This window comes from Drosophila santomea, chromosome X (assembly GCF_016746245.2).
Source record: "Drosophila santomea strain STO CAGO 1482 chromosome X, Prin_Dsan_1.1, whole genome shotgun sequence".
Lineage (NCBI taxonomy): Eukaryota > Metazoa > Arthropoda > Insecta > Diptera > Drosophilidae > Drosophila > Drosophila santomea.
In genome coordinates this window covers 18,386,037-18,407,273 of record NC_053021.2, presented here as the reverse complement: position 1 = coordinate 18,407,273, position 21,237 = coordinate 18,386,037, and the positions used below count along the sequence as shown (strand labels likewise).

The following is a 21,237-nucleotide window of genomic DNA, read 5'->3' as shown; positions in this document are numbered from 1 at the left end:
ATTGAACTTCTGTGCTATAGGACTTTCTTTGGGAGGAAAAGATTTTCGGGGTGAAAGATCTGAAAAGGTACATTAAGCACTTGAATAAAGGAAACTGAATGGACGAAAAGCAATAGAAAGCAATAGAAATTGCGCATACGCAACGTTAGCCAAAAACTTTGCATGAAACAGAGTAGAATGGGAATTTAAGGCCACGAAGTACTAACTTAAACAAACGATTGCCTTCGAGATATCAAATTGCGCATACGCAGCGTTGTACGCGAGAAGTTTCTGCACTTCTTTTGCTGAAAATCACAACAACGTGAAACAAAAACGAATAATACCGCTGAGGTGGGCATGTCGTCAATCGGCGTTTCCAGAAGAGTGACAACCTTATCACTGATGATGCACTGCGATTGCATAGAGAGGGCGTGAGCTGCTGATAAGCCGCAAGTGGCGGCAGATAAGAGTAGCTGGGTGGCTTTCAGGGGCTGGAAATGCCACAATCAAGGGCATAAGGTGTTAAGTGGGGCCAAGTGAGGTTGCAATACTGTTTGGGGCGGGTTAAGGTGACTGCAATGCGATTTCAAGTGCACTCGTAACTGAAAAGCTATAAATAAAAGGGATCGGAAATGAGTTTTTCCTCGACTAAGATTAACGACTGTATACTTAATAGCTGTTCCCCTCAAAAAGGTGTAACAATAAATATTAACAGAATCCATTTTGAGTAACCATATCATTATTCAAATTCTGTTTTGAATGCTGAAAAAGAAGGTTGCAATCATCACCAAGAAGGTGCTTAAAAGTATGCAATATATCGTTACTAATTCATTTGTTGCATGTGATTCAACAATATGTTTCAAATGGAAATTGTGGTAAAAATATATATGTATTTTCTTTGTGTAATCATGACACTTTTGTTCGGGTTAATACCCAAAGGGTATCTCCAAATTGGGATTCCCAACGCGGACGACGAGCTGAAATTGCTTTCAGCATTTAAAAGTGGAAATTTGCATTCAAGATATTTAAATTGGGTTTGTGCCGCAGTAAAACGTGATCTCCACTTGGCTGAGATTGCAGCGTATCGCCTTCTCGTTTTCTCACTCGCAGTTTCACGAGAATCGTTTTCGTTTCAAATTCTATAAACAACTTTCGCGGAACTCGAGCTCTGTTGAGGTTTTATAATAGCAAATAAAAAAATAAACACTTTTTTTTTTCCCCCCCCTACAGCGAATCAATCAGCTTTTGTGAAGCGACTTTGGTGTTTATCGAACGCTTGCTTAACCGCCGTCTCATCAGTCGTACCGCTCCGCCCGGCCCCGCCCCCGTAATCCAGCCCTCCCCTTTTGGGGCGATCAATGGCTCAATCATGCCTTTTGTCTGCTTTGGATCGCGGCACTTGTAATTCAAATGCGTCAAACGAAAAACCGACTGCAAATGATTCAATTTAAAATGGACTACAAAAGCGGCGAAACCGAAGTACGTAAGTCTCAAGTGCAGCGGCTGATTGCGACGCTGGAAATACCCTCTAATGGGAACGGGGATACGCCATATGCACTATTTTTAGCTCGGGAATGTTAAGTGCATCTTTAGTAATTGCCAGCAAAATATCCAAAAATGATAAAATGCATTATTTTGCAATAAATATAAAAAAAATTTTCTCTCTATGCAAAAATATCCCATAACTTTAAAAGCTAAATAAAACAAGAAGAATTCCCTATTTTTTAGTTCGACGCAAAACAGCTGCCAAAATCCAAGTGCCCGCATTTGGCGTAGGGTATTCGCGTAATATAAATAACAAAATTGAGCTAGCTAAGTGCTGACTGATTGTTATTGCCTTTGATGATGTATAATTTTGGTCTGCAGCAACAATGGCAATAAAACAAGAATAAAGTTTTAAATAAACAGGTACCGTTAGTTTCGACCCAAAAGAACACGTTTCACGTTTTGATTTTCTTCTCTGGTTGTTTGCTTCAATCGCTTTTATTTTCGCTTCACTGTCGCCAAACATTCCATTTGTTTATATCATTTACTAAATTCATCTCATCTCCATCGCCAAGCCTTCGATTTGTGTTTGTAGTTCTTAGTAATTTGTGTGTTTGAATCGCCTTTTGATAACGAGAGCTTTTAATTAGTTTTCACTTTTTTAACATGGGCTAACTTTATATTACATTTTTCTTATTTCTTTGTTTAGCTTTTTCTTGAAAAATAGAAACACTGGTTCGCTCCACCCACAATCTTTATAACATATCTCTTAGGTTAGGCTCATCCATCGCTTAGTATTAGACCAAAAAAAATGTTTACTTCGTTTTGCCTGCGATTGTGAATTGTTTAAGTTTTTTTTAGTTGCCTGAGCATGCCGGCCAGCAGCTGCAAAAATGGTGAAATGATACAGATAATCATGTGGAAAACAGATGAAATCAATCTGGAAAATATCAAATCAGCTTGGAAAACCAATGAATTGGTGGGGGGGAAATAAGTAACAATTACGTGTGTATGAATTAAGAACAAATTTTATTTGCTTTCCATTTCGCATAGTTGCCTTCTGCTTCTCGCATTCTCTTCGTTTTGTTGTTCGTAGACAATAATTAAATATAATTAAGGGCTCCGTGGGTTGGGTTTGTTTTTTAGGGGGGTGTGTGGGGTGGGGGGATATATTGGTTGTATTGCTGGCTTCTTCGACGACATTTAGAAACTAAGATAAGAACTAAACACTAAACTAGGTCAAATGTACAATTACATAAATAATAGCTCACAAAGTGCGTTTCTATATCAAAAGGAAAAAAAAACAGTTTATTTTTGTTTAGAGTTTACCTGCTTAAGTGTTAACAACAAACAAATTCACTAAACAAAGACAAGCAATACATTACAAAAAAAAAAAATCAGTAATATAGTGGCTAAATATATCATATTTATATTTATATATATATATATGTAAATATATATGTATGCAGTATTATCATATAACGCTTCGTAATAGGTTCTATATAAACATTTACAATTACAGAAAGGACACAGTAGCATTACCTAGTATTCCTCTCTCTCTCTCTCTCCCTCTCAATCTCTCTTCCTCTCTTCCTTCTATCCCTCTGTGTCTGTCTCTTCTTTAGCGGCTTGTTTTTTGTTGCTTTTCGTTTTTGCTTTAACAATGTGCGATTTTACAGTTTCTCTTTCCGTTGTCCTGGAGGATATGCTAGAATGCTTGTAGCACAGTAGTATAACAGTTTCTTCTCTCACTTGCTCTTAAGTATCTCCGTTTTTTTCTTTTTTGGGGCTTTCAGGGTTTTCAGGGGCTTTTTTAGGCAGGGAATTACCAAAAAAAAAATTTGTTGTCTCAATCGAAATCGAACAGAAATTCGTTTCACAAATTGTACTATATATACGCAAACATATACATTATGTTTTTTAGTGTGTGTATATTATGTTTTCTTGTAAAATATATATATATATAATAGCATAACAAATTTTCAACAAAAATCGAAAATCGATCCATAATCATTAAGCATAGTGTTTAGTGTTTAGTTGTTGTGTTTTTTCTTTTTTTTGTTATTTTTCTTTAACTAGGAAAGAAAGAGATAGAATGCCACAGATCTTCTGTCTCTAAGTGGAGGTTTTCTGTTACGCTTGTGTTTTTAGTTAAAAACCTGGTTTTTTTTGCCTAATTAAAATACTAAAGCCAAGTCGCGCCAACTCGCAAATGCCCTACATATGCATATAGAGGTTTTTTCGTGGGCTTTTCGATAACATTTCGTCGTGGCAGCTTCGTTTTTTTTGTTTTTCATATATTTTGGCTATAGGGCTTTTGTGGGTTAGCGTGGCTCTGCTGTAATTATTACGCATACGCCACCGTGGCCGTTTACTAGGTGTTTCTCATTTGCTCTGCAGTTTGTTTGTTGGTTGTGTGGGTGTGTTGCTGTATCTCTTAGGACTGCTCCAGCGGATCCTCCTTCATGGTTTCTGCTCCAGCTCCTACTGCTCCAGCTCTACTTCTTGCCATTGAGTATGTCCTCGCGACAGGCGACGGCCGCCACCAGGGCCGCTCCACGACCGGAACCGTCCTCGGACAGCATCAGATCGAAGGTGATGCCCGGCTTGATCAGCTGCGAGATCTTCTCGACCATCAGGTTATGGAACTTGGGATGGAAGCGGTACACACTGCCATCGACGCCCACCGTCACCGTTGGCTCGTCCATTTTGTTGATCAGCGTGGCAATGCCGGCGGACACCAGGTGGGCAGCCCGTTTCGAGACGCACTCGCAGATGTACCGCACATTGGCGCAGTCCCCATCGGTGGCATTGGTCAGGCCGAGCTCCTCCAGCACCAGGCGGCAATTGGTGAAGTTACCCGGCTCGTCCGCTTCGATTTCGCTCACATACTTGGTAAAGAACAGACCGCGGGTGTTCAGCACTTCGGAATCCTGTCCATTGAACAGTATGCCCGCCTGGGTCATCTTCACCAGCACCAGACGCACCAGCTCGCCCATATACATGCCGGATATCATCTTCTCGAACGTCTGCTTGCCCGGATTGATGCTGTGCACATCGATGTCCCGATCGAATTCGGTGCGCACAAAGTCCAGGGCGCCATTGTCACCGAATGCACCCCATTCCGTGTTGATCAGGACATGCTTCTTGCGCGGATCTTCGGCGGCGAAGAGCTCGGCCTCCTCCACCCGCTCCATATAGCAGGCATTGGCACCGGTGCCGACAATCAGACCGATCTTGCAGTTGTGATTCTTCCAGGCGCAGCTCATCAGCGTGCCAGTGGTGTCATTCAGAATGGCGCACACATCGATCTGCACATCGCCACGTCGGGCAATGGCATCCTTTAGAAGCTGGACAACATCCTCGTTGACGACACCGGCACAATTGAAGCCCTTGGTCCATGTCTCCAGCAGGCCCTTGGTCAGACCCAGCTGGCGTAGCGGGAACGAGAAGGTGAAACCGAGTGGCAAACGCTCCTTGTACACATTGTGCTCGGCCATAAAGTTGGACAGACACTCGGCGATGTGATCGAAGAGCTGGGTACCCGAACCAATCATAATGTGCTGCGGTATGGCATAGATGCGGGACTCCATTTGGAAATCGTTGTTCTCCTGCAGATGGATGAGCAGCACACGGAAGTTGGTGCCACCCAGATCCAAGGCCAGGAACTTGCCACGCTCATTGCCATTGGGCAGATCCTGCACATACGTTACGAAGCACTTGACATTCGCCTTCGGATGCGTATCCTTGGCCAGGCCGCGTCGCAGCTCGTGCAGGATGCGGTAGCACAGCTCCTGCACCTGTTCGTCCGTTAGAAGCAGCTGCTGACATAACTCGTGCACCATCTTACTTTTCTCTGCAGCGGATAAGAGTGCAATTTGCTGCGGGCTGTGAGTTGTAAGTTTTGTGGTTGTGGCTGTCGCTGTGGTTGCATATGTGGCCGCTGTCGCTGATTTTGTAGCTGCCGCCGCTGCAGCGGCCGCCGTCGTTGTTGTTATTTTCTCTGTTGCACTCAGTGCCGCCCCCTGTGCCACGCCCACACGGTCCGTTTCATCTAGCCCGCCACCGTTATTGTGACCATTCAGTTGGGCGCTATTTATGGACACGCTCTTCATCGCCCCGTTCAGCTCCCGATCCATTATTATTTTGGTGTTTTTCTTCTTGTTTTCTTTCCCCTCTACCTTTTTTCGGTTTTCGGTTCTTTTTTTTCTGCTCTGGCTTGTTTTTCTTCGATCGTATGCGCTTGCACTCACACGGCAAAAAAAAATCGTTTACAATTTTCGTATTCTATATGCACACACGCGTTTACTTTGGGCCTTACTACTTTGGCATTTGCAGTGCAACCGTTTCGAGTTGGTTTTTCAGTTGAGTCTTTGAGTGTCCACACACACGATTCTCGCTCTCGCCGTGTTTTATTTTCGTCCGCTGCACGCGTCCAAACGCTCGGAACGTTTTTTACGAAATTAAATTCACTCGCCGATTGCTGCTCACTTTTCGCTGCCGCTGCTGCCGCGCTGCTGGCGCCGACCGCGACTGCGAGGCGCTCTCTCTCTCGCGTTTGAACACTCTCGCTCGCGTTCGCTTGCGGACGCGCCGTGAAGGAACCTTGAAGGTCAAAAACTGAAAATCGGTTTTGGGGCGGCATGGTTGGAGATATGGCGCGTATATGGTGCGACGATGAGGGGTCTACAAATGGCATATTGATAGGGTGCGAGTGGGAGAGGGGGCGAGATTGGTAGAGAGCGGGAGCGCAAGAGCGGCGATGAATGAGTCAAGCGCGCGTTTAAGCGGCAGCAGTTATGCGTCGCGTACGCATTATCGTGATCAGGCACTTATTAACCTTACAAATTGTTAACTTAATTTGTAGTATATATTTATTATATTTTCATTTAAAAATAGTCAATATATTTAAGTTTTTAAGTATAGAGGTTTTTGTTTAAGTATAGATTGATTTTGCATTATTTGATGTTAAAAATAATTTAACAATAGTTGCTTTGTTAGCTAACTAGTTAACATGTTTAACAAATATCTCGTTCTTATCATGCCATACACGCGGAAGAACAACTACAACTACAAGGGCCTGGCGGCGACGCTCTCTCTTTTTGCTTCCGCTTATGAGAGAGCCGCATTTTGTCGTCGTCAGCAATTTGGCTGATATTGACACCCTACAAACTGTGGGGTGCAATGGAATTTCTTTGGCACACATATACCTTTTTTCTGCACATTTTTTTTTAATAATAAAGAATAATTCTATACTCATTTTATTTTAGTTTGCAAGCAAGTTGGTAGAAAAGCAACATTTTTTTACATTCCCGAAATATTCAGTATACGTGTATTACTCATACGCCACCTAGGCCCATTGAGCCAAATATTACTTCGCATTAACCTCAAGCTAAAAATATTGTTTATTTTATTTTGCATAGTAAATTGTTTAATGATGATGGACATGAGAAAGACTTATACTTATATTATATTTGCCAATGCAAGTCGCCAATAAGTAGGCAGCCATTTCTTTTTTTATCAGAGAAATATTTGCTATAACCATTTAATGATGATAGCGCACTTAATAGTCGCCAATTGGATTTTTTGTTGCTGCCTGCGTGTTGGCTTCGTTCCTTGAACCCCCTGTTCGCCCTCGCGCACCTCACACCCGTCTACCCACTCCCAGCGATCTCTCTCTCTCGCACTCTGCATCGGTATTAGTATAACAGTGCCAGTTGAGAAAGACCAAGGTTTACCCAGAAAAATGGGAGAGTAAGTTTGCGTAGCTGTTGGCAGCCACATACCCCTCGCCAACGCCCCCACCACATTCGCCTTACCCGTTTTTACCGCTTCTTGGAATTCTCAAGAATTCGCGTCAACATCCTTAAATATATATTTTTTTTTGCATACGTATGTATTTTTGTTCAGGGTCCGTGGGGCTCGTCTCCCCGCCCAGCCCCCTTTTGTGTGTGTACGTGCCGCCCAGTTTGAAGTTCCGCTCCCTCTCTCTCTCACTCTCCTCTCTTTCGCTCTTTCTGGCTCTCCATTCAATGGAATTTTGTTGTTTCATATTTTTGCAGCTAGATTTCATGTGCAATTTCCATTTGGTGCTGCAGTTTTGCAATGTTGTTTATGTCTTGTGATCATTATTTTGTTTTCCAGCATTTTTCCAAAGAGGCTCGTCCGTCATTGCAGCAACAACAACTAACGTGTTTTCAGCTACAAGTGAGAGTGCATGTGCACATACAGACAAACGAACTTATGTAGGTACATACATATATGTATCCATATATTTGTAGGAATGTAGGTGAGAGGGCATGTCTGCAAACGTGTGTGCTGGCATGTGGCCTCATAACTGTTATACAAGACCAGACACCAACAGTTAGGAGCCAGAAATTAGCACCTGAAAGTCAGCTGTCATTCAGTTTTAAAGAAAGCTTTGAAACGAAAAATCAACATTTGGAATAATTTGGGGAAACATAAAACTAAAATAAAAAGAGATAACAGAGTATAATAATAATGTTGTGCATTCAGCGCAGGCTTCTGGAACTAAACCCGTATAACCACTACCTCGCACGGTGTTGCTAATTTCTTGGCCCTAGCTGTGCTCCTATTCCATTCACTCACACGCCCCCCGCCAAAAGTTAGGGACATGGAGAGGAAGAGGGCGAGAGTGCGATGACGTCTAGCTTTAAGCAACTACAACTACAGCTCCATCCGCCTTTCGCCATCTCCCTCCCACACCTGCTGCTGCACGTGTCTTGCTAAATTATTTCGCCACAATAACAAAATCCATTAGTTGTTTACGCCAGTTCGGCGCAATAAAGCTCCAAAAATAAGATCAAAAAATCGCAAAGTGCAAAGTGCATTAAAACCTCAGTGACTTTTGACGAAAAGTTTTTTTTTTTAACGAGACGCTCCCCCGTCTCTTTTGTACGCATGTATGTGTGCGTAGGTGTGTCTACGTGCGTGTGTGTGTGTGTGGGTGTTTTAGCTGGTGCGACAGAATTTATTAATTGTTTATCTGGCTCGCTTACACGTTCCGTTACTCGGGAACCAACAGACGTCAATAAATAAAAAATTGATACCACACACATGTGCAAGTATATAAAAACGAAGTGGCTGATACTCTTAAAGATCTTTAAGTATCCAAAGGACACAACAAACAAAAATTTGATAAGCAAAGGAATTATCATAGGTTATTTTTTAACCATATTACAACTATTCATTTTCATACAAATATGCATTTAATAATCGCATATACTTCTGCATTTGAAGTGATATTTTATTTATAATATTTATTTGTAGTAGTGTTAGTGCAATAAATTGATGAGGCCCTTGCAAACAGTGTGCGAAATTCATATTTGTCGGTTTAAAGATACACTTGTAGGTACATATATACAAATGTACATACATATGTATACAGTCTAATAGATTGTAATGGCAAACGAGACAAGGAGTGGTTCTCGTAGTTGTTTCTTTTTCTTATCTGCAGTTACGGAAATTGCTTTGCTTGAGTGCCAACGAGGGGGGTGAACAAGAGGTGGCGGGGGATCAGTTTAAAGAGGCAGAAAAGGGGGCCAAGTCACTTAAGAGGGGGTCCCAAGAAGGGGCGTGTCATTGCGTTGGTTCAACTAGAATAGCACAGCCAGCTATAAGGCAACTATAATATACTATATACATATATGTATATACATTGTATATGGTACCTATGAGTCAGTTCATTATCGCCAAGATTATGAAAAGATCTTCTAGACTTTTGTAATGGCAGAAATACATCCTGAAATGTCGGGCTGATTAGCCAGAAAAATCATAAGTTGTATATATTTGAACTGGCAGTGATTTGTGTCTGATAAGTATAAGTTGTAACAAATAATTTATGTAGATATATACAAATTATTGGCAGTGAATAATGCTGATGAAATTATAAAATTTCTTATGCATGATATTTGCCCACCTTATCACCCCTTGATAAATTCGAAGGAGATGGACATTTTTGACGCTGAGCTATTGGACAAAATTGCCCCAGGGAAATTCCATTTACATAGCTTATGAATTTCATAACAGGTTCTTTGAAGTAAAATCCCTTTGTCAACAGAACCAGATGAGTTCAAAAAATCAACTGGTTCCAGGTGGGTTTTTATTTGTTTTTTTTTTTCTTTTTTTTGTGGCATAAGGGGCTCAACCACGCCTTGAATTCCACCGATTTCGTCAGCCAAAGTTGGGATTACAGAACTGTTATACGTGTCCAATCGCCAGAGTCTCCGGTGTCACCTTCAACTGTTATACACATGTGTGTACCACTTACGTTGTCTTCTTTCGCTTGTAGTACACTTTCGGGAATCCAGTTTTGGGGGCTCGCCCCATGACACACACACACTGAACGCTCTCTCCGTGTGTGTGTGAGTATATGTGTGTGTGGGCATTTCTGTGATTGTATTTGGGGGTTTGCCCATGTGCGCTTGCCCGTCGCTTCTGTGTTGTATATACAAAATTATCGATTTTTTACAACATTTTATCGTATGATATTAGCTTTTCATTTGTATTTTGGCTGTGACGTCAATGATGATGACGTCGCCCCCACTCATGCCATCTCACTCTCACTCTCTTACTCTCACTCTGGCTATGCCATCTCGCTCGCACTTGATGGGGTCAATGCAGAAGGCAATGAAACCGCGTGGAAAATTTGTGAAAATCGCCGGCCTTCGTGTTATAAACAAAAGTCATTAATTATAATACGTTTTTGGCAACTGTAAATAACTTCACGTGACGCTTGGACAAAAGCCGGAAAATTCATTTGACAGAAAAACGTCGAATAAGACACATATATACACACACACACACACACACACACACATTAGGCGGACAAATAGATAAAAACGAATTTAGCGACAAAAAACCCATAAAAATGTTTAAAACCGCCACACAGAAAAGCACAACAAAATAATTAAATATATAGAAATAAACGCACATGTGAAACGTTACAGTCAAATGAATTTAACAAATAAATTCTAAGGGATAAAAAGCACGAGCACTTAGAATAGTAAAAATAGTAAAAAGTATCACTAGCGAACTATTTTTATTATAATAACACTTTCGTTTTCGGAATAGATATAAAATATAATAAAAATAAGCAAAGCAAATAATCGCCAGATGTGAGCAAACACAAAACCGTAAAATAAATAACAACGAAATGATATCAAAACATGAAATATAAAAACTTAAAGAAATACAATCCAAATCATTGGATTTGTGTTAAAAATAGCAAAACAAGGTCACAAAAACACATCAAGTATCCTTAGTTTCAGATTCTGAATTAGTTTCGTTTATAAACGTGCCTCATGGATATCGGAAATGTTAGTGAATATATGTATATACATACATATGTACTATTTAAGTCCATACATGGTTGAGCAATTTGGATGAATAATAATCGCAATATCTAAAAATATAGAATTCCATTAATGAGCGCAGCCGGTGGCAGTCATTAAAAATCGCGCTTTTGGCCTTCGAAGCGGTTGGCTGATTATGCGGTGGTGGGTGGGGGGGCGAAAAAGGGGGGGCTTGGTCAACCAGAAGTAGTAACACCATAAAGATACTAAAGTATGTGTGAATTCCCCTAATCAGGAACTCCTTTCGCTTTCGTGCAGAATGGAGTCGGGTTGGGCAAGGTCACGGGGTAAAGGGCGGCGAATAAACTTCGTCAAGGTCACCGCCGTATAACAGTTAATGCCGCCCCGCCGCCTTCGAAAAGGAGAGAAAAAAAAGAAAACGAAAACATAAGATTGCAGGTGATCATCGCAGCAGCGAAACGGAAAACACGTTTTATCTCGAAAAACTAACCATCCGACGCAACGGAATAAAACTGGTTGGATTGGTTGACGTTTCTCAACCGCTGATAAAGCCACAAATGTACTCACATACATACGGACTAGACATCTGTACATATGTATATTCGCCAGCTAACTGGGTGTCTTGCCTTGGAAACGTTTTCGATTAAGATCGTAAAGGTTTTTGATATTTGCTTGTTGGGACGAAACTAAACACGTTTCAGACACATGAGATGACTGGGCCATGAACTGTTGGTCTGCTGCCAGCGATTTAGATTAGGACTAGACCGACCCGTGCCATAAACCTAATCGATGGCGCGATGCTGTGTCTGCTGTTCACAAAGCACGTGAAACGGTCAAACGGCCAAAAGTTTGTACGCTCAAAGAAAAACTATGTTTTTGAATCCGAAGTCTTAGGCGCGCTTATTTTGGCAGCGTTGCCAGAACTGCGGACAATTTAAATGCTAAATAGTGACAGCTAAGTGCTAAACGTTAACATGAATAATTTTATATATAACGTATGGGATTTTTATTGCTACTTAACAAAGCCTTTATATTTAAAAGTAACGAACGTTTTGTCATTACTAACACGCAATGTAGGTTGCCGGATCGTCAGGAATATAAGTGCGTATTTCCTACGGTATTTTTCCAGTATCTATCGCCTGAGCACGCAGTGCTGCACAACGCTGCGGCGAAAGTGTTGCGAAACTGCGCAGCAAAGAGTTTGCAAAACGTATTTGTTGTTGTGTTGCTCGCTAACGAATCCAATAACTATACTATGCGATCTGAGTTTGCGGCATAAAAATACAAAAATTGCCAATCAAAAGTGGAGGGCGAAAAACGCGAAAGGCAACGCTTGAAACGCCAGTGAAGTCGTGGCCAGTGAGGAGATAACACCCATTGTTGTTATTATTTATTTATTTTTTGCATATTTTTTTTAAACCGCTGTGCGGGAGTGCGTGGTGTGATAGCAAAAAGTGAGCGAAAGAAGTGAATATAAGAAGACGAAAAAGGAGTGTGTTGGGGGCAATGACAACGTCGACAATTAAGCCAACGGGCGGCGAGGAAGTGCCGCCGGCGGGGGTGGTGGGCGGTGTGGGCGATGTCGCTGATGTGGGAGTGGCCGCCAGCCTGACCAAACGGGACTCCGAGGAGGATACGTGGGCATCCAAGGGGTACAACTACATCAATCCGTTTGTCCATCGCATCGAAATCGACAGTCACATTGAGGTGGCCAAGGTGAGTCCCCTAGTTTATTCCTATTCCATTCTTCTTATCCCACGCCCCTGTTTCTCACACTTCCCTCTAGCCATCTCCCTCTTCCATTCATGCAAATCGGGCACATGTGCGATCTCTTCAGGCGCGCATTCAAAGGGGGGATCTGAGCTCTTTTTCAAAAATATGCCCCATACCCCTTATAGCATATTAATAAGCAGTATCCCCCTTAAGCTCCATTTTAATTTATGATTAAATACCATCCCTTTGCCATCATCTTTACATCCGCCCCTGGCGATCTTCACTGGAAAGTGAGAGACAGAGAGAGAGAGAGAGCGGAAGAGATGTGGAGAGAGCCGAAGAACTTTCTTTCGCCCATCTCTCTCATCCGCATTGCACTTGACATGCATTTGCCGTTACATTTGGTCAATGTTCTTGTTCTTGCTTGCATTGTTTTTGTCATACTCTTTGCTTCGTTTTTACCGCTTCGTCCATCTGATTTTTTTTTATCTGTCTCTGTCGACGGCTCTGCCTACGTCAGCGTATTCTTTTTTTCTGCCAGCGGCAGCGAGAATCGTATGATTTTCTTGTTCTCTTTGTTGTTGGTAGGCCAACAACTAGGGGGCTTGTTGTTGTGCATTTTGTTGGTATTGCTATTGCTAATGCTGCTGCGACGCCGGTTCTTTTGGCTCGTGTGCCGTTATTGTTGTTATACATAGTTTTTGCCGTTGTTGTTATTGGTATTGACTGAAATTCATCCATCTCGCTCGAACTCGCAAAGTCAATGGGTGCCCAGTTCCGCTTTATTCCCGTTTTCTTTGGCCATTTTTGGTGGGTGTTCGAAAGAGATGGCAGAGTATATTGGGATAAATAGATATAGGGGCTCTATAAGAACCGAATAATTTCAAAGCGTACATTGGCATGGCACTATTAAAGATACAACACATTTGACAAACCGACCAGCCACTAAAGATAAAGATATAAACGAGACCGTAAAGCGCAAATCAAATATACCCTATATATACACTGATCTAAATAACTGGCTTAAGTCTGCATATATCTTGATATTTATAAAGCCAGGGGTAAACAAAAGTACATACAATGCACGTTTTGACGACGTTTGCAGATGCCATTGACCCCATGATTTTATCATCCCAAAAATATTATCTTTCAGATACGAAAAAAAAGTGGACTATAAAAATGCGCGAATGCGGGAACTTAATAAAAAAATTTGTTTTTGTAGCAGATTTTCTCACATAAGCACCGCAATTTACCGTGTCAATTGCAATTTGTAACATTTATTAATAGAAATGAATCCGCAGCAGTCAATACTATTAGTAAGCTTGTTTAATTTCCTTTGCGAAACTCAAAAATAGAATGTTCGTACAAAATGTCTGCTCATTCTTGCTAATTATATTTGTTATGCCGTCAGGCTCAAGTTTCCAGTTCCATACCTATATTTACCACCCTGAATTCCTCAGAAGCAGAATATCACCCCACCAGCTGAACCCGACACTTTATCACTAACTTCCATTGCAACGTCAGGTGTTTTACTGCCTTTAAAGAGCCCCCTAACCAGCGAAGCGGTTCGAGTTTCTCACACGTGGGCTAATGGGTGAATTTGGCACTTTAAGTATCCTATAGTATTTCCGTACCCCTTTCCACAATTTCCTATATTTTCTATATTTCGGTATACCTCGCCATTTGTACTTGGCACTAATTGCTCCGTGTGGCAATAATACAATAATAAACAAAAGCAAATACAAGTGTTTCCACTTGTTTACGGATCAGCGCAGATTGCCCAGGAATTGGTATAATTTCGGTTAATCGTTGCACACAGAAAAATAAAGTTATATAAAAGAAATAATAGGTAGAAAATGCTATGAAACTGCCCAACTTTAAACTATGTGTAATACCATATATCATATTTAAATGACACCATATTAGTATTTAAACATTGAAGTAACACTCTATACCAAGAATGAAAGTGATGTATCGTTTTCCGTATCATTTTGACACCTATAGATGTAATTAAAAGCCAACATACACACATTGTATTTATGATTTATTGTTCGGCTGATTCACGAAAAATAGCGAATATGGCGTGTTTCCAATGACTTGTAGCTATTGCTTGGGATTTAAAGGGATTTCTTATTCTGAGAATGATTAACAATTTCATTTTTATAGGTTATTTGACAAGGGATATTCTATAACTAGTTTTAAAGTAGAACTCTTACTGCATCAAATCCCATAAACCTACATATACATATGTATATAAGAATCACGCGATGTAAACAAATACTATATAAACGATCTCAGTGACGCACCCACATGGCGCTATCGCTGAGTCAAGTTTAAAAGTCTTGAATAATAAAATGATTTTTGTTGCAAACCCAGCAACAACATTGATAACTTGATAACTGCAGCGGGGCGTAGTCATAGCACACTTAGTATAGAATAATACGGCCAGGTCTGAGATCAATTGGGGAAGTGGAAGCGATGCATTTGTTGAGCCATTGACCCACTAAAATAATAAATAAATATATATGTATATAAAGCTCGAGAGTTGGCTGAAATCGGGGGCTTTTGGGGGGATTCCATTGCGTGCAGAAAACAAAAACCCGTTTCGCTTTCATTTCGCTTTCGACCAAAGTTCAAGGCACTTTAAAATGGCCCTGACATTGTTGTTACTTCCCATCAAGTTGGCCTGCAGTTCATTTGGCTAAATGCTGGCAGGCATTCGATTAATTGGATTTTTAATGGGTATTTGAGAAGTTACTCTTTTGATTTTAGCTACCGACTAGCAAAACTTTACTTTTAAATACCTAAGATTTGTTTAGAGCATTTTTGGTTAAACATAAATCCTATTTAGCTGTATTTATACCCGTTACTCGTAGAGTAAAAGGCTATACTAGATTCGTTCAACAGTATGTAACAGGCAAAAGGAAGCGTTTCCGACCATATAAAGTATATATATTCTTGATCAGGATCAATAGTGGAGTCGATCTGGCCATGTCCGTCCGTCCGTCTGTCTGTCCGTATGAACGTCGAGATCTCAGGAACTAAGAGAGCTAGAAAGTTGAGATTAAGCATACAGACTCCCAAGACATAGAAGCAGAGCAAGTTTGTCGATTCACGTTGCCACGCCCACAAACCGCCAAAAAGGAGAAATTTTTTTTTTTCGAAAATCTAAAAAGTATGGATAGACATAGTTAGCTATGTTTATTAGCAGCACAAAACAGTCTTTATTTTAGCTGTGCGGCCATTTTTGGCCAAGTTATGACGAAAAAGGCCCCAAACTCCTTACCCCGCAGGGGAAAACCCCGCCCCCGCACGAAAAATTGGTCAAATTTTTTTTTTCGAAAATCGAAAAAGTATGGAAAGACATAGTTAGCTATGTTTATTAGCAGCACACAACAGTCTTTATTTTAGCTGTGCGGCCCACAAACCGCCAAAAACGGTCAGAGTTGAAAACTCTCTCCCGCACTTCCACTAGCTGAGTAACGGGTATCAGATAGTCGGGGAACTCGACTATAGCGTTCTCACTTGTTTTATATACATCTCATTAGCTTTGTTTTCATAAATAGAGATTAAAATGCGAATCTTTGGAATGCTGAAAAGCACAAATTCGACACTGATTCCATAGCATAATGTGGAAATTGGGCGATAATCCCCGAGAGTTCCAATACCATATTACTAATAAAACCCGCTTCAGACATTGTGTGCTCTTCCGGGCTATTTCCATGCGATTCCTTGGAAGCGATTGTTATCAAGAGGGCCGGATCGACAGGCAAAGTTCAGTGCGTTAAACGGCGGGCCTCCACTCGACTGATAAGTCAGCCATATATCAAGATACTACCAGCGATTAACGCCTGGCAATTGGCAATTGGCAGTTGGCGAATGTAAACATGGGGCATACTGTTTGCCGATCCATTGATTTGTGGGGTCTATATTAATAGGCGACTGCTTGCATAAATGAATGGGCACAATTCGCCATGTGATTTCCATTCTATTCTATAAGCGATACGTGATTATCATTGGGCCTTATTTGCCATGCCGCACTCTAATCAAGTGCGAATATACCCCAAAATGATTAGGGCTAGTAATATAATACTAAATCCTTTAATCTCCTGAGATGTACATATACATATGTTAGTTCTTTGTTTCAAATGTCACCGAAATGAATAGTCTACACTATCGATGTTTTCAACTGAAAATCATTTCAAATCGATTGCACTTGACAACGATGTTTTTGCAGCACTAGCGTAATAAAGTGAATCCCCCATATAGGAGTTCTACTGTACGCATACACATATATGTACACTTTTGGCAGTGCGTCAAAATTATTGTGGCAAGAGTTTGGCAAGGCAATTACACAATGTCGATGGCCGAAACGCTGGACTATCTCATCCTGGGCAATCCAGTCAGTCAGATGGTCATCGCGTCGGCGAAAGCCTTCTTGGAGATCATCGGCCTGGAACCTTGGCAACCTTGGCCAGTGAAGGATTCCATCCTGGCACTGCATCCATCGGCGGCGCAATCGTATATGCGTTCGCATAGCTCACTGTATTGCTTCGCCGGATGGCATTACCATTTTGTGCGGCTGGCGGGGATTGGCGGCGCATCGGCCATCTTTATGAGTGCCTACTGCAAGTATGTGCTGCGGGACATCGATGGCATCAGGGAGCAACTGGACTCGCAGGCATTCGCCGATGTGGCCAATCGCATCCACTTCCTGCACTCCTTCGCCCTGATGGCCATGCCCCTGGCCCACTATCCCTTCCTCACCGGCACCCTAATGATCACCGGCACCCTCGCCTTCAGCGGTTCCATGTACTATCGCGCCCTGACGGGTGAGAAATGGATGCAGCCGTATGCCACCATGGGAGGATTCTGCCTGATGGCCGCCTGGCTCTCGTTGGTGCTGTAGAGGATTACAGAATAACCGATCACTGCTTGTGCATACCTTGTCCAAATGGATCCCATTCCACTTACTTAGCTGGCAGTAGTATATAGTCAATATAGTCAGTCCTAAAAGTGAAGTCTAAGCAGGCCTTTGCCGCCGATGGAAGACACTTTTAAGATCTATATTGCTATGATCTGTTCTGCCCAATGCAAATCAAATAAACAATACGAAAGTGCCATCTAAAAACCGTTTACTTTTTTAATTTAATATTTCTGATATTATGTTTCTAATATGCAAATTATAGCCTCAAAGCGCCTAACGACTTCTTTGAATCCCCATATAATGTATGCTTATGTTCCAGATCTATGTGCTGACAGTGCTGCTCCTGCCCATCCGCGTGGTGGGCTGCGTCCTGTCCCTGATCTCCGCGTGGATGTTCGCCTGCATTGGCCTCTATGGAATGACCCTGGATGATCTCAAGGCGAAACCCCTCACCGGCTGGCGGAAGTGAGTAAAAATGTCATTCATGTCATCATTTCAAAAAACCATTGGCTAATCATCATCGATTCTTTTCAGACAAATGCAATGCATGACGGCCCGTGGGATGCGCATGGTGTACACCTTTGGATCGTTTCACTATGTGACCATGAAGGGTCGAGCGGCGACAGCGAAAGAGGCACCCATTCTGGTGGTGGCACCGCACTCCTCCTACGTGGACTCCATCCTGGTCGTGGCCAGTGGCCCGCCCTCGATAGTGGCCAAGCGGGAGACGGCGGACATTCCGCTGCTCGGAAAGATCATCAACTATGCGCAGCCCATCTATGTGCAGCGCGAGGATCCCAATTCGCGCCAGAACACCATCCGTGACATTGTCGACCGCGCACGCTCCACAGACGACTGGCCACAGGTGGTCATCTTTGCCGAGGGCACCTGCACCAATCGCACGGCACTGATTAAGTTCAAACCGGGCGCATTCTATCCGGGCGTGCCCGTCCAGCCGGTGCTTCTCAAGTATCCGAATAAATATGACACCTTCACCTGGACCTGGGACGGACCTGGAGTGTGAGTAACCCATGGGATTCAACTGGATTGCAAGTCAAATATAAATTCAATTTGAATTCGCTGCTTAATTTAGATTACGCCTTCTCTGGCTGACGATGACGCAGTTCTATAACCGCTGCGAGATCGAATATCTGCCCGTGTATACGCCATCGGAGGACGAGGTGGCCGATGCCAATCTGTATGCCAACAATGTGCGCGAGGTGATGGCCAAGTAAGTGGGGCAATAGCCCATTGAATGGTCGGAAATGGAAATTTTGCCAAAAACATAATTTGTACAAATGAAATGGGCCATTTCCTTAGCCCATTTCCTATTTATAGCATTCATTTACCAGTTTATACTCTATATCAAAGCATTTAGTTCGATTGAGAGGTAAACAAATGTCGTTGCTTAAAATAACGTTAAAAAGGGACTTAATTGGTTTTCAGATAGCGAGATTGTACTAATAAGTATGCAAATTTTTCTAGGGCCTTGGGTGTGCCCACCTCGGATTATTCGTTTGAGGATGTGATTGTGATGAGCCGAGCCCGCGACATGAAGATTCCCTTCCCCGGCGACATCGTGGAGATCGAGCGCACCATCGAGAAACTGGGCCTGATCGCGAGCCAACGCGATGCGGAACTGTGCAAGAACTTCCTCCGTCTGTCCAACACGGATAGGTTGGACATCATCACGTTTGGCGAGCTGCTCCAGGTGGATCTCAAGAACACCAATCTGCACAAGCTGTTTGCCCTGCTGGATCACGTAAGCATTTGATCTAGCTCCCTTGCGCTGTCTCTTTCTAATTGCTATTGTCTATTTCACTCGTTTTAGCGTCGTGCGGGCACAGTGAGTTTGAAGAGCTTCCTGCTTTGTTCCCTCTTCTGCAAATTGAAGAATTCCGATCTTTTGACCTTCCTGCGTGCCCTTATCCACGTAATATAATATATATATTTATGTTGCATTTATTTGAACTGATTTATTTTTTATTCAATAGATCTACAGCGAATCCAGTCAGCAAATCGACAGGGAAAGTTTTGTGCGATTGATGAGACACGCTGGCGGCAAACTGAATGAACAAAAGGCCCAGGCGCTCTTCTATGCTCTGGATACCGACAACCTGGGCTACATCTCCTTCGGTGAGTATTTCATCACTTGGCTAAAATCCGTATGTTCTAATCGATCTAAATGAAATAACAGATTCCTTTGCGGAGCTTACGGAGAAGCAGAAATCGAGCTATAAGTTTCTCTATCACAAATCGGAGCACATACGGCGACCGAAGGCAGTTACAACGCCCGAGAATTGAAGATCTGGAGCACGTTTTTGCTGTTTCACAGGAAATTGATTCAAGCTGGAGGAAGACGCGGAGTTGTAACCAAGAGAAATACCCAACCTAAGCAGAATGTTCAACCGTCGAGTGTATATTTTTAATATTTATTTATCGTGTAACGCGTGTCCCCGGCACCCATATATTGTAATTAATATAATTTTTATTATTATTACCATAGTTTCTTGTGTACAAATGCTCACAGCACAGAGATCCGGATCTGATTGCGCCCAGCTTTGTTATTATTTATACTCGGACTCTTAACGCAAGTCATTTCATCTTTGTGATTCTTATTATACACACCTACGTTATATATACACAACTAAAAACTTAGAGGATATATAAACAAGTATGTATCTTATGTAGAGGCAGGCAAAGCAACCATCAAGCCCTTGAATATTTCCTATATCCACGGCCAAAAAGAGAAACCACAAAGAATTGTATGGCTATCCATAGGTATAAGACATAACAGCAGACCCAGCCAACGAAGCTCTCCTTCGATCCCACTCACTAAACACCACCAAGACCAAACAGAACAACGGAACTGCGATCGAAATCGATCATAAACACCACTAACCAAGTAAAACTGAACCACCCACCACCACGCGAAGGAAAACTATTGTAAAACCAGCCTCATTTAGAAAAGATAAAGAACAATGTCACAACAACCCATGTAAATGCTTTCTAAAATGGACTAAACTCAACTAAATTGAATGCACGATCTTTTATACGAGACTTGCTTAAAATACTTTAACAAATCGATTGTATATTTCCTAGACTATATAATTGGATAATTGCACGGTTGTAATACTTTGAATAACTTCTTGGTTTGTGTTAAACTCTTTTGCATAATTTCATAATGCTGAATTTGAATTTAAGGATCTCCGATCTGTTTTATGTGAAACCCTCAGATCTATAGTTCCTCAGAGCGAATGCTATGCCATTTGGTTATTAAACATTTCTTGTGCATTTTGTAACCCACACGGCCAACTTAACTACACTTCAGACCAGCACCTGGCACTTTGGAGAGCAGAGATCTATGCAGAGCACAGCCTGTACTTAAGTCAAGCATCTTGGGCACACCCCAACCTCATACACAGTCTGTTCTATACATGTTATAAACTTAAAAATGAAAACACACACACACACACAACCACTAAGAAGCACCTGTAATTGCGTAATTGTAAAGAATATCTGCAATAGGAAAACGGCTCTTTCGAAACGATTGTGCTTTCGAGAGGGCGAACAGGAGAACTCCTCTGTAGTTTTTACATTTTGAAAGAAACTAAAACTAACCCTAAGCTAAACGATCTAATTTATGTGCTATTGTAATAGATATTATTAGCGTCCTAAGCCAGCACCCTGAGCAAATCCAAATCGGCCGAGAAATCTGCTCAAAAAAAAAAAAGAAAAAACAAAATATATAGATATATATATATGTGTGTACGATTTTAAATGAAGTCTGCTTATCAA

The 21,237-nt window shown here is 41.8% G+C and overlaps 3 protein-coding genes across 3 annotated transcripts; 2 read left to right on the top strand and 1 right to left on the bottom strand.

Annotated features, from left to right (window-relative positions):
- Positions 1–2,472: 2,472 nt before the first annotated feature.
- LOC120455517 (hexokinase type 2) lies at positions 2,473–5,929 on the bottom strand. The gene has a single exon (XM_039641790.2). The coding sequence runs from the start codon at positions 5,601–5,603 to the stop codon at positions 3,963–3,965; it is 1,641 nt and encodes a 546-aa protein (XP_039497724.1). The 5' UTR covers positions 5,604–5,929; the 3' UTR covers positions 2,473–3,962.
- A 6,067-nt stretch (positions 5,930–11,996) lies between these two features.
- Positions 11,997–21,220, top strand: LOC120455915 (lysophosphatidylcholine acyltransferase). The gene is made up of 8 exons (XM_039642425.2): positions 11,997–12,515; positions 17,759–17,904; positions 17,974–18,459; positions 18,533–18,670; positions 18,925–19,201; positions 19,271–19,372; positions 19,434–19,575; positions 19,637–21,220. The coding sequence occupies exons 1-8, from the start codon at positions 12,306–12,308 to the stop codon at positions 19,741–19,743; spliced, it is 1,608 nt and encodes a 535-aa protein (XP_039498359.1). The 5' UTR covers positions 11,997–12,305; the 3' UTR covers positions 19,744–21,220.
- Positions 16,656–17,643, top strand: LOC120455917 (transmembrane protein 256 homolog). Its single transcript, XM_039642426.1, has one exon. The coding sequence runs from the start codon at positions 16,870–16,872 to the stop codon at positions 17,419–17,421; it is 552 nt and encodes a 183-aa protein (XP_039498360.1). The 5' UTR covers positions 16,656–16,869; the 3' UTR covers positions 17,422–17,643.
- Positions 21,221–21,237: the final 17 nt, after the last annotated feature.

Excerpts from the sequence above, each read along its gene's own strand:
- LOC120455517 (XM_039641790.2), bottom strand. The coding sequence starts at position 5,603 with ATGGATCGGGAGCTGAACGGGGCGATGAAGAGCGTGTCCATAAATAGC.
- LOC120455915 (XM_039642425.2), top strand. The coding sequence starts at position 12,306 with ATGACAACGTCGACAATTAAGCCAACGGGCGGCGAGGAAGTGCCGCCG. Across the intron at positions 17,905-17,973 it reads CCCCTCACCGGCTGGCGGAA|ACAAATGCAATGCATGACGG; the intron begins GTGAGTAAAAAT and ends GATTCTTTTCAG. Across the intron at positions 19,373-19,433 it reads TCCTGCGTGCCCTTATCCAC|ATCTACAGCGAATCCAGTCA; the intron begins GTAATATAATAT and ends TTTATTCAATAG.
- LOC120455917 (XM_039642426.1), top strand. The coding sequence starts at position 16,870 with ATGTCGATGGCCGAAACGCTGGACTATCTCATCCTGGGCAATCCAGTC.